The sequence below is a fragment of the Symphodus melops genome (genome assembly GCF_947650265.1).
Source record: "Symphodus melops genome assembly, chromosome: 5".
In the NCBI taxonomy this organism is placed as follows: Eukaryota; Metazoa; Chordata; class Actinopteri; order Labriformes; family Labridae; genus Symphodus; species Symphodus melops.
The window spans coordinates 6,206,124-6,221,014 of record NC_136695.1 but is presented as its reverse complement, the minus strand read 5'-3'; the positions used below and the strand labels follow the sequence as shown (position 1 = coordinate 6,221,014).

The following is a 14,891-nucleotide window of genomic DNA, read 5'->3' as shown; positions in this document are numbered from 1 at the left end:
TCAGTCTCCTATACATGTAATAAGCTAATGTAAAGGGTTAAATGTTCCAATACATGAGGAATGCGTAAGTCAGATGTTCACTGACAAAAGTAGGTTTTGATGTGTTGTCTAACATTAATGTGTGTCTTGTGTAAACATTAGATATGTCTGCCGTTTGTATAGAGTATTAGTATCCAGAAAGTTGGTCTCGCTTGCAGTAAGCTTACACAGTGAGCACTAAGTTGCAGTGTGATATATTGAAGCCTTGTGAATAGGTGAATGAGTGGGTTTATGTTGTCCAGATGAAGAAAGCGTGAAAGTAAAGTTGCCTTGAATTGGGGCGTGTTGAAAGAATGGATAGGTTTGTGAAAAGGGGTAGAAGATGTATTGCAGTGTGCAAATGAAAGAAAGGAATATGCACATGCATGTTGTAATATATGAATTGGAGTTGAGCTCTTGAAGGAAGGGTTGGGTGGTCCTGAAAAGGACCGTTATGTTGTTGCTGGTTATCAGCGGGTTTACTTGGAGCTGGTGTACTTGGTCACAGCCTTGGTGCCCTCGGACACGGCGTGCTTGGCCAGCTCACCGGGCAGCAGCAGACGGACGGCGGTCTGGATCTCCCTGGAGGTGATGGTGGAGCGCTTGTTGTAGTGAGCCAGGCGGGATGCCTCCCCAGCGATGCGCTCAAAGATGTCGCTCACGAAGGAGTTCATGATGCCCATAGCCTTGGAGGAGATACCGGTGTCGGGGTGGACCTGCTTCAGGACCTTGTAGACGTAGATGGCGTAGCTCTCTTTCCTGGTCCTCCTCCTCTTCTTGCCGGTCTTGGTGGCCTTAGACACGGCTTTCTTGGAGCCCTTCTTGGGCGCTTTCACGGTTTCAGGCATGATTTCTGAGTGGTGGTCTCAGGATCAGATGGCTACGCCTGGTCGGGAGTCTCTCTTTATTTGCTGCTGATGCAAATGAGGGCGTGCTGTTGCTCACAGGGGATTGGCTGGAGCTTGGGCTCTCGGGGCCGTGCTTTGTGTGGAGTGAGCGGGCTTGGTCCGAAATCCGTTTCCCTGAACTATCTCAGTCGTTATTCCAGATGTTGCCATCCAAATATAGTAGGCCATGCCGACTCACAAATGAAGCCAACAAATGCCCGAGGTTACCTTGAGCCGTTAACTGTACAGCCCATCAAGACAGCAACATGTCAACATGCAAGATAGTGGAGGAAAGAGACAGCAGTGAAACCCCTCAGAGGGAAAAAGACCAGAGTTTTGACCGACACATACTCAATATTAAAATGGTGTAAACAGAAGACTGCCAATTCCCAAATGATCTTCTCATTTCGAGCCTCGAGAAAGTTGAGACAAATATTCCACTATTACTATTGATAGCCTATATTTACTGTGTAATAACCAATGTAAGTTGACGGTGTAGGCCTAAAAAAGGACTTGAATACATATTTAAACCTACCTTGTTATTTGTATTGTTCTATCTTTTTGTTGTTGGTTCACATGCATGCCTTTAGCATTGTACCTTCTTTACTTTGAGCTGTTCCTCAAAAGTGAATGCAGCACTACTTTTACATGCTTCAGTCCTACTTGTTTGACATGTGGCCTAATACCTCATGGACGTAAGTAAAGCCTCATGTGTGTTAACATGAGGTTCATGAAGAGTGCAATGATGTGCAATGATGCAATCGAATATGTGCGTTAACTGCGAGGAGGCTGAAGTACAGGACTCATTTGTATCATGTCGTTTTCGATAAAAAATAAGGTCTAGCATCCGGTGCTCTTTGGTTTTTACACTTGAGTCAAAGCCTTTAATTATTGAGGTTGATGTTTGTAACACTATTCCCGCCCTTCACGAGACTGTTCTTTCCTTCCGTTGTTATTGCAACATTGGAAGTGCTGTGTTCGTTAAAAAGCACAAATACAAGCAGTTTACACGGCGTATTACTGGCTTATGATAGAGATATAGACATTGAGAAATGACTCTTCAGATTGAGTGTGTGGCTCTTAAAAGAGCCTTTGGGTTTGAGTATGAGCGGGTCAGGATCAGGTTTAACCTCCGAAGCCGTACAGAGTGCGTCCCTGTCTCTTCAGGGCGTACACCACATCCATGGCGGTCACGGTCTTCCTCTTGGCATGCTCGGTGTAAGTGACGGCATCACGGATCACGTTCTCCAGGAACACCTTCAACACACCGCGGGTCTCCTCGTAGATCAGACCGGAGATACGCTTCACACCACCACGGCGAGCAAGACGGCGGATGGCGGGCTTGGTGATTCCCTGGATGTTATCACGGAGGACTTTACGGTGACGCTTGGCGCCTCCTTTGCCGAGTCCTTTACCTCCCTTTCCTCTTCCAGACATTTTAGTAGATCAGACGATGAGGGCTGAATACTTCCTGCTCCGGAATCACGGTTCTTTAAGTCTTGTCTGAGAACCTCGTAGAACACAGAGCTCTGCTTTTCTTCTTGGGTCACGTCTTTTAAAAACACAATCCTTTGAAGCATTAGCGCCCCCCTCTGAACAGCACTGTGAATCTGGGACATCCTGTTGGACTGACTGAGCTCCACGATGAGCAGGAGTTGCAGCAAACCTTCAACATATTGGGGTGAAATCATGAACACCGATATGAATTAAGCTCATTACTGTTTTATACCATTTCTAAGCAAATGACACAACACGCTCCAGTTCAGCACCTCGGACAGCGAAGGTCAAGAAAAACATCACGGAGAGGAGGACAGGAAGCTTTAACAGCTTAATTGTTGTACTTGTACTCCCTTTTTTTGCAGGTTTTTACTTTATCTGTAGTCAAATTTCATCTCTCATTTTGTTCATTTAGTCACATTTAAACATTGACTCATGTTGGACTGACCGAGCTCCACACTGACCGCAGGAGTTGCAGAAAATATCCAACATATTAGAGTATAATCATTATACAGCGATATAAAGGGAGATTATCACTGCTTTAATTCTATTTTTTTATCAAGAAAATGACACAACATGTTCAGGTTTCCAGTTCAGAACCTGGGACAGCGAAGGTCAAGAAACATATCAAGGAGAGGAGGACAGGAAGCTTTAACAGACTCTTTAAAACATATGATGACTGCATGTAAATACAACTGGCCGGAGTGATGGACTTTTTTTTCTCCAGAGATTATTATTCTACTTTTAATCATTCTATTTTCAAATGATCCTCTTCTCGTTCAATCAATAAATCAATCAATCAATCTTTTTTGTATAGCGGCAATTCATAACAGGTGTTATCTCGAGACACTTTACAAAAAGCAGGTAAAGGACCTTACTGTTTGTCTGTTAACATTAACAAAAGAGCACGAAACAAGACCATGCTCATTGTTATGTTTACAAACAGCAGGTAAAAGACCTTACTTATGGCTGTATTACAAGAGCCCAGCTTAATCCGTCATAGCGTGGCAAGAAGAAATTTCCTTTTAACAGGCAGTAATCTTCAACAGACCCGGGCTCACGACGGAACAGCCATCTGCTAAACTGTGCCGGGCTTGAAATGGGATGGGGGAGATGGGACAAGATGCAGACAGAAGAGTAGGATAGATGCAGAAAGAAGAGTAGGATAGGTACTATAGTAGGATAGTTGATGCTTTAAGGTCACAACTACAACCATTATTCTAAAATAGACAATTCTTCTGACTTTACTCAGAAATAATAGAGGTTGTTGAGTTCAGTTCAGATATGGACTGTTAAGATGTTTCACCACTGAATTATCTCCCATGTTTTCAAGTGGAATATCGAAAAGAGGCAGAGACGTGTGGTGATAATAATGGGATGTGGGTGTATTCAGCAGAACTTGTGGCTATACATAGATAGTCATCAAGGAAAGTTTTAGAGAATGAGTGTACTTCCTTAAACAGCCTTAAACAGCATCATTCGTATTAGGAGATTTCATAAATCATCAGTAAAGTAGTAACCAACACTTGTGAGTGTGTGCGCGCGGTTCGTTCCATTTGTCAAAGCACACGTCTTCCTTACACAATCCTTGAAGTTACTTGAGTTATGTTTGTTTATTTGTTATCTGTGTACCGACCTGGGCTGTGTAAAACTCTGCCCTTTCTGGAGTCTTGCTGTTGAGTCTGCATTCGTGAGTCCCCGCTGTATCTGGCCTTGATGCTTCCATTGAGGCCAAGGAAGTGTACTGTGCTTGAAGTTTGCCTTCATTAAAGCTCACCAGTTACGTGATAAGCAACATTTGTGAATGAGCGATTAATTGACACGTCACACAGTTGCAGATGAGGGCGGATGTGTCTCCGTTGTGCAGCAGATGAACCTGTACTTTTCGTTGCGTGCGTGAAGCTGAACAGCTTCGCATAGAGCTACTGATATCAGAACACCAACTAAAATGAATTATCTAGCAACGTCTGTGATTTTGTTATGCTGAGCCCACCTATCATCGTGTATCTTATCACAAACTATAACTATGCCCATTTGATTTTCATCAGAGTCAAGATTCATTTCAAGATTTTTATTTGTCACGTGCTCATACAGATGTGCAGTGAAATGGAAGGACTTTTCCGCAGGCCACGCAATAACAATAAACACAGTTTCACAATAATAGAATATAGCTAAAGAAATAAAAGTTGTTTCACAAAAATATTAAGTATATCATAGAATACTGTAAACAGTTTAAAGTGTCAGTGTGTTAAAGTGACCGGGGTCCAGTAAAAATAAGTGATGTTCAAGATTTACAAAAAGATCGTTGAATATACAAAAAATAAATACATATTAAAATCATCAGAATAATCAGATGAATTCATTCAGGTAAATTGCTCTCTTGATGGAGTGTGGGTGGCTCTTAAAAGAGCCGTTGTGTTGGTGAGTGTACGCCGTGCGTCTCTACTTCTTGGCGGCCTTCTCGGTCTTCTTGGGCAGCAGGACAGCCTGGATGTTGGGCAGCACGCCACCCTGAGCGATGGTCACTCCTCCGAGCAGCTTGTTGAGCTCCTCGTCGTTGCGGACAGCCAGCTGCAAGTGACGGGGGATGATACGGGTCTTCTTGTTGTCACGGGCAGCGTTACCGGCCAGCTCCAGGATCTCAGCGGTCAGGTACTCCAGCACAGCCGCCAGGTAGACGGGGGCACCGGCTCCAACACGCTGGGCGTAGTTTCCTTTGCGCAGCAGCCTGTGAACACGACCGACTGGGAACTGGAGCCCAGCACGGGAAGAGCGGGTCTTTGCCTTTGCTCTGGCCTTTCCGCCTGTCTTGCCTCTTCCAGACATGGTTGTTGTTTATCTCTTGAGTCGGGACTGAGAGAAATGTAGCCAAGGCGGACATGCTCTCCATTATATGTCCGCGGAGCGCGGGCGTTTTCCTGCCCCTCCAACCAGAAGAGAGGCTTCCAGCAGAGCAGCAGGGGGTGGCTCGCTCCGACTTTGGCTCCACAGTTTGAACAACTTTTCCTCCAATGAGCAGCGGAGATCGAAGCGGGGGCTCGCTCCCCCCGTCGGGGCTGAGCTCCAGAAGCAACCCGTCACCAATCAGGGGCCGGAGGTCTGAGGCAACGTCACTGCGGCACACCCGCTCCTCCGCTTTAAGAGCAGCTCGGCCCGTGTCGAAGTACATTTTTTCTCCCGTTTAGAGAGACAAGAGACGATGGCAAGAACCAAGCAGACCGCTCGTAAGTCCACCGGAGGCAAAGCCCCCAGGAAGCAGCTGGCCACCAAGGCTGCCCGTAAGAGCGCACCGGCCACCGGTGGCGTGAAGAAGCCCCATCGTTACAGGCCCGGTACCGTGGCTCTGAGAGAGATCCGTCGGTACCAGAAATCCACCGAGCTGCTGATCCGCAAGCTGCCCTTCCAGCGTCTGGTCCGTGAGATCGCTCAGGACTTCAAGACCGACCTGCGCTTCCAGAGCTCCGCTGTCATGGCTCTGCAGGAGGCCAGCGAGGCTTACCTGGTCGGCCTCTTTGAGGACACCAATCTGTGCGCCATCCACGCCAAGAGGGTCACCATCATGCCCAAAGACATCCAGCTGGCAAGAAGGATCCGCGGAGAGAGAGCTTAATCTGTCTACTGCTCCAAAACCACAACAACGGCTCTTTTAAGAGCCACCACATTTATTCAGAGCTCTTCCTCTACTGTCCACTGTCTACTGCAAGATGACATATTATAACTAGTCTATAACTAGACTTGCTGCAACCACACAATATAAACCAATTCCCAATATATCACGCGCACAGATTACACATATTGCCATAACTACTGCCGCTGTAGCACTTGTAATTATACGCGTATACAACGTTTTCAAAGTGGCACGCAGAGAGTCTTGAAGCTGCGCAGATGCACCGTGGTGTTTGTCTGTGCTACTCAGCCGTGTTCGACTAATTGACGAGAACATGCAATAAAGCAATAAACTGTCAGCGCGTCCTGCCTGGCTTTGACTTTCGCTGTCCTTGGTACTGAACCGGAGTATGTTGTGCATGTTGTTGCGTGTAAACACTAATAATTTTCCTTCATATCGATGTATAACCATTTCATTCCAATATATTGAATGTTTTCTGAAAATCCTGATCCATTTCTAACAGGCGCAGTGAAGTTTTCTCCTAAGAAAAGCTGAGATACGTGGACAAGTGGTGGCCGAGACACTTGAAGCTATTGGCCTCTCCACCGAGGGACAAATGATTTGTGGAACTTTAAATAGGAGAGATTCACCCGCTTCAGTTTAAATCACCCGCAGGGCAATATTCATTGTGGCCAGTAGGTGTCAGTAGCAGCATTGATATGTAAACAACGGCACTTTCTTGCGTGTGCATGGAGGAGGAAAGCACAGTTGTTTAGTGATTTATTGTCCCGTGGATTTCATTTTTCTCATGGACTGTTTGAGACATTGTAAAAAGCCTTTGCTCTCCATGATTTTTAAGTCCCTAGAATAAATTCGGACATTATAGGATACTTTGGGTATTATATTTTCTAAGTATAAAAACAAACTAATCACTCTGAAATTCAACACAAACTGTTGGAACCATGGGACCTGCAAAAGTAACATCATGCTGTACTACAGACCGAGACCAACAACACAAACTTATCAGGAGACGAGGGAATAAATCAACTGAGAATTCGGAACATTTTGTAGGGGAAAAAAAGTATAGTGCATAAATCATCCAGTATGCAGGAATGAATTACATGTAGCTTAAATTAAAAAAAAAATCGGAGACACATTAAGCTGGCTACAGACCTGAGCAAGGTACATTTAACAGTGCAGGGCCCTGATGAAGAAAGAACAACAAGGCAAATGGCACAGCGTGTTCCAGCAGGTGTCATTTGTTTATACATCTTACTTCAGGGGTCAAACCTGCGTCCAGTATAACCAGGGCTGTTGTTTCTGTTCATATGGTGTCTTCTCTACAATCTTAGCAAGCCACCATAAACAGGTTTTGCTTTGTTTTTTTAACTACTTTAAAAAAAAATAAACAATCAGAAATAATGTATATTATTTTACTATAAATCCCATAATCCCACATGACAAAATACGAATATTACTGAACGGTTTCTTAATTTCAATTTTACTGAAATAATGACTTTTCATTGAGAAATAACGATAGCTGCAGAATGCCAGAGTATTAAGAGTATTTTCTACCTCAGATATATATATATTTTTTTAACTTTCTAAGGTTGAATCTGCCAGAAACAACATTTCTAGTCTTCAGACGTATCAAGGTGCTTTGACATCATTAGTCCTCCATTCACACACTGGTGTTGAAGCAGTCGGAGTAATTTGGGGTTCAGGGTGTTGCCAAAGACAAACACGAGGAACTTTTTTTATTTGGTTCTGGAAGTTGCTTGCCAAAACTACTACATGATTTGTGGAACTTTAAATAGGAGATATTCACCCGCTTCAGTTTAAATCACCCGCAGGGCAATATTCATTGTGGCCAGTAGGTGTCAGTAGCAGCATTGAGATGTAAACAACGGCACTTTCTTGCGTGTGTATGGAGGAGGAAAGCACAGTTGTTTAGTGATTTATTGTCCCGTGGATTTCATTTTTCTCATGGACTGTTTGAGACATTGTAAAAAGCCTTTGCTCTCCATGATTTTTAAGTCCCTAGAATAAATTCGGACATTATAGGATACTTTGGGTATTATATTTTCTAAGTATAAAAACAAACTAATCACTCTGAAATTCAACACAAACTGTTGGAACCATGGGACCTGCAAAAGTAACATCATGCTGTACTACAGACCGAGACCAACAACACAATCTTATCACGAGGGAATAAATCAACTGAGAATTTGGAGCATTTTGTTAAAAAAAGAAAAAAGAAGAACGTATAGTGCATAACACATCCAGTATGCAGGAATAAATTACATGTAGCTTAAGATAAAAATGTGTTAGGATGCTAAGGCGCCCGCACACGCATTAGGCTGGCTACAGACCTGAGAAAGGTACATTTAACAGTGCAGTGCAATATGTGTGTATTACAAGATTAGAAAAGAACCGAGAACAGCTGATTGCTTAGGACAGACTCTTTAGAAGTTGTGGTGGCTCTTAAAAGAGCCTTTGATGCTTTGAATAGTGGTCTCAAGATTTACTTCTTGGCCTTCTTGGCTGTAGTCTTCTTTGCGGGTGCTTTCTTAGCTGGAGCTTTCTTCACGGGAGTCTTCTTCGCCACCTTCTTCGGTGCAGCCTTCTTGGGGCTCTTGGCTGCAGGCTTTTTGGCTGCCTTCTTCACCGGAGTTTTCTTGGCTGCGGCTGCCTTCTTCGGGGACTTCTTGACTGCTACTTTCTTGACTGCAGCCTTCTTCTTGGGTGTCGCTTTCTTTGCGGCGGGCTTCTTTGCCTTGGCTGGAGCTTTCTTTGCGACCTTCTTGGCTGCGGGTTTGGCGGCTTTGGGCTCTTTCTTTGCGAGCTTGAAAGATCCTGCGGCCCCCGTGCCTTTAGTCTGGGACAAAGTGCCCTTTGTCACCAGCTTAATCACGGCGGTGTTGATGCGTTTGTTAGCCTTGCTCACATCCACACCTTTAGCCGCCAGTGCCTTCTTCACCGCCGCCAAAGACACACCTTTGCGCTCTTTGGACTCGGCCACAGCGCTGAGGATGAGCTTCGGGAGGGTGGGTCCCTCCTTCTTGGGCTTGGGAGCCGATTTCTTCTTGGGGGCTTTCGCCGGGGCTACTGCTGGAGCTTCTTCTGCCATGATGATCTCTCACTGGACGTGCGGAGGGAACGAGCGGAGGAGGGACATAAATGGAACATGAGAACCGTGAAGAGTCAACCCCTGCAGAAAGCCCTACTCCCGCCTGAAATGTGGCGACACTTTGTGTTTTATCTTCAACATTGTGGGGATATATCTCAGACAGACAATCTGTTGAAACGAAGAAATGTGTGGCAGCAGTTAGAAAACCCTCCTCTCTTCAGACCCAGCTCGTGTTTGGGGGCCAGGGCTCCGTTATTTCGCGACAGCAGGCTTCAAACCTCGACGGTACCCGGTGTGTTTGTGTAACACGCGGGGATTTTCCGTCACATTTCGGCTTCTAAAGTGGCTTCATGAGACCTGTGAACGTTTAAAATGTTGCTAGTGTGCGCAGAGGCTTCCGTTAATCGAACAAAACGAGCATTGACGTTATACTTTGATTAGTTTCGTTTTAATCGGACACTTTTCTGGGGAGGTAAACACACGCAGACTCAGGCGGTCAGAAAGACTCACAGATGATGCTGTTGTTGTCGGTTTCAGCTCCAGGTCCGACTAAATGGTAGATTTTATGAGAAGGGGACAAAGTTAAAGTTTGGAAACTGTACGTCTTAACAATCTGACATGAGAGTTAATGCGGGCTGAATGAATCACAGCAGTTTCCATTTGTGTGGAGAGCAGGTTACTGTCTCTGAAGCACAGCGTAGTCTTACCCAGAAGCTGAGAAACTAATCAAATCAACAAAGGCTGTATGAAATGAGCGTTTGTCTTGACAGTAAATATCCTCATCATTAGTTATTGATTGGTTTGTTTTATGTTACGTATTTTAATGTGTTTATTCCACTTTAAGTTTTCAGTTTGTGTGGAGAGCAGTTTTGTCTCTGAAATAGTCAAGTCACAGTTGTTCTTAAGGTGAGTTGGTGATTGATTGGTTTTCTGTTTAGTATTTCAGCGTGTAGAAAACGTGTTTGTTACACATTGTTAAACAGTTTCTCAACTGGTCGCAGGCCGTTTTCATTGTGCCTTAAAAAAGTGTCACCAAGTCGATGAAGTGCTTTTTAAACATCCCTTTGTTCTGTCACATTTTTGTACCTTTTAACAGCACAATCTTTTCTGATTCGATGAAAACAAAAAAGTATGGTTGTGATTTTTCATGAAGAAGTTAGCCTTGATGCTAAACCAGGTGGCAACCACTGTACACAAGATATTAAAGCAGATTAGAGCGACAGACATTCTCCTGATCAGGGATTGGACACATTTATTTATTTACATTTATTTACAGTTCATATCAGTGCAGCGGAGATCATTTGGATTATAGTGGGCTGTAACAGCCGACGAGTTGTGAATAAATTGGCTGCTTATATCACTTTACTGTGAAATGTGTAATGTGAACAGTTGAAATGAATCCATAGAAAATACATTGAAGCTTTGTGTATGAACACAGTATGTGTATAGGAGTACGTCTCTCTGAACCTCTATAGCCATTGCACACAGGAAGGATGACAACTGTGGTTGTGTTTATTTGGTTTAATTGAGAACGAAAAATCCCATTGATGATATCACGTGCATGCCGTTTCAAGATCTCAAGTGAGAGAAATTCCTTTCATTGTGTTACAAACTAAAAATCAAGCTATAGGCCTCTTTAAGAGGTCCAAGCCCTGTAGTTATTGTCCCACATGTAATTGTGGCACACCCAAGATATGTGAGCACTTTTGTGTTTATTTTGGATTGAGCTGGTTAAAAGGTATTTTCTAACGACTTGAAAGCCCATATTACGAGCAGATGGGCATTTAATAGTTTTTGTTTCATTACATACACGGTGCAATGTTATTGTTTTTGTTTGTTTTGTACAACAGAGCAACAAACAGAAAAAAACAACAATCAATCAAAACCTGACAAGCTCTCACATAGACATATAGGGCCTTCCTTGATTTCATAAGTTTCAAAGAATCAACATAAAGCTGCAGCTCCTTCAAACACATGCTGAAGAGTGGGGCAGTATTTGAGTATTTACATTTGTGTAGAAAATATTTGGCAAGTACAAGTAAGTTATTTAAGTTAAATTCTAATTTTCTGTCCTCCATTATAAAACCAAGTTTCACACTGTTGGATGTCAGGGGAGGCACATCCATGTTATTACGGGCTGTCCAACTTGTGAAATTCTTCCAAAATAAATCACATACCTTGCAGGAAAACTTCAAGTGCTCAAGTGTTTCTGTTTTACATTCATTACTGTCCAAATGAAATATCCGTCTTAGAAATTCAGCACATGGATAAATGTCATTGAATGTTTTAAAGTTCACCTCTTTGGCTTTAGGGGAGATCGGAAATCTGAGACAATATTTTTATTTTCTAATATTTTTGGCCGCGGAGGTGGAATATTCCTTTAAAATATTCTTTCTTTTGAGAGGAAAGGGAAAAAATTCATGCAATATTATTGTAAAGCAGAGCAGCACCTCAGATGGAACTGACAACGACGGAACAGTTGTGCCGGGTTGTCTCAGGTGAGCACTTCCGCCCACACCTCAGCTGCAACCTGGAAGGCCAATTGAATGCGTCTGCACTTGTCCTGTATTTTGCAGGTAAGTACTTTGTAAAATCTACTTACCTTTGAGATACTCAATATTGTTTACGCAACTTTTTGTCCTCTGTTTTATTTGGAAGATTTGTGTGGATGTGTAAAAGCTTTAAAATCGCGGTGTTTGGTTCGCGCTTTTTCAATTTAATTCAAAAAACGTAATTTGTCGCGGGGGGATTTAATCTCCCTCGCGGTAAGTGTGGGTTTTGTCTCCCTGTGTGTTGAGTCGCAGGCTTGCTGCGAGGTTTGTGATACAATGAAATTCAGTCTCCTATACATGTAATAAGCTAATGTAAAGGGTTAAATGTTCCAATACATGAGGAATGCGTAAGTCAGATGTTCACTGACAAAAGTAGGTTTTGATGTGTTGACTAACATTAATGTGTGTCTTGTGTAAACATTAGATATGTCTGCCGTTTGTATAGAGTATTAGTATCCAGAAAGTTGGTCTCGCTTGCAGTAAGCTTACACAGTGAGCACTAAGTTGCAGTGTGATATATTGAAGCCTTGTGAATAGGTGAATGAGTGGGTTTATGTTGTCCAGATGAAGAAAGCGTGAAAGTAAAGTTGCCTTGAATTGGGGCGTGTTGAAAGAATGGATAGGTTTGTGAAAAGGGGTAGAAGATGTATGGCAGTGTGCAAATGAAAGAAAGGAATATGCACATGCATGTTGTAATATATGAATTGGAGTTGAGCTCTTGAAGGAAGGGTTGGGTGGTCCTGAAAAGGACCGTTATGTTGTTGCTGGTTATCAGCGGGTTTACTTGGAGCTGGTGTACTTGGTCACAGCCTTGGTGCCCTCGGACACGGCGTGCTTGGCCAGCTCACCGGGCAGCAGCAGACGGACGGCGGTCTGGATCTCCCTGGAGGTGATGGTGGAGCGCTTGTTGTAGTGAGCCAGGCGGGATGCCTCCCCAGCGATGCGCTCAAAGATGTCGCTCACGAAGGAGTTCATGATGCCCATAGCCTTGGAGGAGATACCGGTGTCGGGGTGGACCTGCTTCAGGACCTTGTAGACGTAGATGGCGTAGCTCTCTTTCCTGGTCCTCCTCCTCTTCTTGCCGGTCTTGGTGGCCTTAGACACGGCTTTCTTGGAGCCCTTCTTGGGCGCTTTCACGGTTTCAGGCATGATTTCTGAGTGGTGGTCTCAGGATCAGATGGCTACGCCTGGTCGGGAGTCTCTCTTTATTTGCTGCTGATGCAAATGAGGGCGTGCTGTTGCTCACAGGGGATTGGCTGGAGCTTGGGCTCTCGGGGCCGTGCTTTGTGTGGAGTGAGCGGGCTTGGTCCGAAATCCGTTTCCCTGAACTATCTCAGTCGTTATTCCAGATGTTGCCATCCAAATATAGTAGGCCATGCCGACTCACAAATGAAGCCAACAAATGCCCGAGGTTACCTTGAGCCGTTAACTGTACAGCCCATCAAGACAGCAACATGTCAACATGCAAGATAGTGGAGGAAAGAGACAGCAGTGAAACCCCTCAGAGGGAAAAAGACCAGAGTTTTGACCGACACATACTCAATATTAAAATGGTGTAAACAGAAGACTGGCAATTCCCAAATGATCTTCTCATTTCGAGCCTCGAGAAAGTTGAGACAAATATTCCACTATTACTATTGATAGCCTATATTTACTGTGTAATAACCAATGTAAGTTGACGGTGTAGGCCTAAAAAAGGACTTGAATACATATTTAAACCTACCTTGTTATTTGTATTGTTCTATCTTTTTGTTGTTGGTTCACATGCATGCCTTTAGCATTGTACCTTCTTTACTTTGAGCTGTTCCTCAAAAGTGAATGCAGCACTACTTTTACATGCTTCAGTCCTACTTGTTTGACATGTGGCCTAATACCTCATGGACGTAAGTAAAGCCTCATGTGTGTTAACATGAGGTTCATGAAGAGTGCAATGATGTTATTCATGTATCATGAACATCATGATTTTTAATAAGCCTCTTGACTGTATTTATTGTGTCGAATATGTGCGTTAACTGCGAGGAGGCTGAAGTACAGGACTCATTTGTATCATGTCGTTTTCGATAAAAAATAAGGTCTAGCATCCGGTGCTCTTTGGTTTTTACACTTGAGTCAAAGCCTTTAATTATTGAGGTTGATGTTTGTAACACTATTCCCGCCCTTCACGAGACTGTTCTTTCCTTCCGTTGTTATTGCAACATTGTAAGTGCTGTGTTCGTTAAAAAGCACAAATACAAGCAGTTTACACGGCGTATTACTGGCTTATGATAGAGATATAGACATTGAGAAATGACTCTTCAGATTGAGTGTGTGGCTCTTAAAAGAGCCTTTGGGTTTGAGTATGAGCGGGTCAGGATCAGGTTTAACCTCCGAAGCCGTACAGAGTGCGTCCCTGTCTCTTCAGGGCGTACACCACATCCATGGCGGTCACGGTCTTCCTCTTGGCATGCTCGGTGTAAGTGACGGCATCACGGATCACGTTCTCCAGGAACACCTTCAACACACCGCGGGTCTCCTCGTAGATCAGACCGGAGATACGCTTCACACCACCACGGCGAGCAAGACGGCGGATGGCGGGCTTGGTGATTCCCTGGATGTTATCACGGAGGACTTTACGGTGACGCTTGGCGCCTCCTTTGCCGAGTCCTTTACCTCCCTTTCCTCTTCCAGACATTTTAGTAGATCAGACGATGAGGGCTGAATACTTCCTGCTCCGGAATCACGGTTCTTTAAGTCTTGTCTGAGAACCTCGTAGAACACAGAGCTCTGCTTTTCTTCTTGGGTCACGTCTTTTAAAAACACAATCCTTTGAAGCATTAGCGCCCCCCTCTGAACAGCACTGTGAATCTGGGACATCCTGTTGGACTGACTGAGCTCCACGATGAGCAGGAGTTGCAGCAAACCTTCAACATATTGGGGTGAAATCATGAACACCGATATGAATTAAGCTCATTACTGTTTTATACCATTTCTAAGCAAATGACACAACACGCTCCAGTTCAGCACCTCGGACAGCGAAGGTCAAGAAAAACATCACGGAGAGGAGGACAGGAAGCTTTAACAGCTTAATTGTTGTACTTGTACTCCCTTTTTTTGCAGGTTTTTACTTTATCTGTAGTCAAATTTCATCTCTCATTTTGTTCATTTAGTCACATTTAAACATTGACTCATGTTGGACTGACCGAGCTCCACACTGACCGCAG

At 44.0% G+C, this 14,891-nt stretch overlaps 7 protein-coding genes across 7 annotated transcripts; 1 reads left to right on the top strand and 6 right to left on the bottom strand.

Moving 5' to 3' along the window:
• Positions 1–447: 447 nt before the first annotated feature.
• Positions 448–916, bottom strand: LOC306824785 (histone H2B 1/2-like). Its single transcript, XM_079345134.1, has one exon. The coding sequence runs from the start codon at positions 864–866 to the stop codon at positions 498–500; it is 369 nt and encodes a 122-aa protein (XP_079201260.1). The 5' UTR covers positions 867–916; the 3' UTR covers positions 448–497.
• Positions 917–1,977: 1,061 nt separating this feature from the next.
• Positions 1,978–2,402, bottom strand: LOC306824064 (histone H4). The gene has a single exon (XM_079344023.1). The coding sequence runs from the start codon at positions 2,340–2,342 to the stop codon at positions 2,031–2,033; it is 312 nt and encodes a 103-aa protein (XP_079200149.1). The 5' UTR covers positions 2,343–2,402; the 3' UTR covers positions 1,978–2,030.
• Positions 2,403–4,788: 2,386 nt separating this feature from the next.
• LOC306824595 (histone H2A) lies at positions 4,789–5,254 on the bottom strand. The gene has a single exon (XM_079344780.1). It carries the CDS (start codon positions 5,226–5,228, stop codon positions 4,845–4,847), a length of 384 nt encoding a protein of 127 aa, XP_079200906.1. The 5' UTR covers positions 5,229–5,254; the 3' UTR covers positions 4,789–4,844.
• A 306-nt stretch (positions 5,255–5,560) lies between these two features.
• On the top strand, positions 5,561–6,037 carry LOC306823690 (histone H3.2). Its single transcript, XM_079343423.1, has one exon. The coding sequence runs from the start codon at positions 5,602–5,604 to the stop codon at positions 6,010–6,012; it is 411 nt and encodes a 136-aa protein (XP_079199549.1). The 5' UTR covers positions 5,561–5,601; the 3' UTR covers positions 6,013–6,037.
• A 2,496-nt stretch (positions 6,038–8,533) lies between these two features.
• LOC306824393 (histone H1-like) lies at positions 8,534–9,472 on the bottom strand (the record flags this gene model as incomplete). Its single annotated transcript, XM_079344514.1, has 1 exon — positions 8,534–9,472. Exon 1 carries the CDS (start codon positions 9,137–9,139, stop codon positions 8,534–8,536), a length of 606 nt encoding a protein of 201 aa, XP_079200640.1. The 5' UTR covers positions 9,140–9,472.
• A 2,949-nt stretch (positions 9,473–12,421) lies between these two features.
• On the bottom strand, positions 12,422–12,890 carry LOC306824407 (histone H2B 1/2-like). Its single transcript, XM_079344530.1, has one exon. It carries the CDS (start codon positions 12,838–12,840, stop codon positions 12,472–12,474), a length of 369 nt encoding a protein of 122 aa, XP_079200656.1. The 5' UTR covers positions 12,841–12,890; the 3' UTR covers positions 12,422–12,471.
• Positions 12,891–13,997: 1,107 nt separating this feature from the next.
• LOC306824410 (histone H4) lies at positions 13,998–14,422 on the bottom strand. The gene has a single exon (XM_079344533.1). It carries the CDS (start codon positions 14,360–14,362, stop codon positions 14,051–14,053), a length of 312 nt encoding a protein of 103 aa, XP_079200659.1. The 5' UTR covers positions 14,363–14,422; the 3' UTR covers positions 13,998–14,050.
• Positions 14,423–14,891: the final 469 nt, after the last annotated feature.

What these genes read in the sequence shown, in the direction of transcription:
- LOC306824785 (XM_079345134.1), bottom strand. Translation starts at nt 866, where the DNA reads ATGCCTGAAACCGTGAAAGCGCCCAAGAAGGGCTCCAAGAAAGCCGTG.
- LOC306824064 (XM_079344023.1), bottom strand. Translation starts at nt 2,342, where the DNA reads ATGTCTGGAAGAGGAAAGGGAGGTAAAGGACTCGGCAAAGGAGGCGCC.
- LOC306824595 (XM_079344780.1), bottom strand. Translation starts at nt 5,228, where the DNA reads ATGTCTGGAAGAGGCAAGACAGGCGGAAAGGCCAGAGCAAAGGCAAAG.
- LOC306823690 (XM_079343423.1), top strand. Translation starts at nt 5,602, where the DNA reads ATGGCAAGAACCAAGCAGACCGCTCGTAAGTCCACCGGAGGCAAAGCC.
- LOC306824407 (XM_079344530.1), bottom strand. Translation starts at nt 12,840, where the DNA reads ATGCCTGAAACCGTGAAAGCGCCCAAGAAGGGCTCCAAGAAAGCCGTG.
- LOC306824410 (XM_079344533.1), bottom strand. Translation starts at nt 14,362, where the DNA reads ATGTCTGGAAGAGGAAAGGGAGGTAAAGGACTCGGCAAAGGAGGCGCC.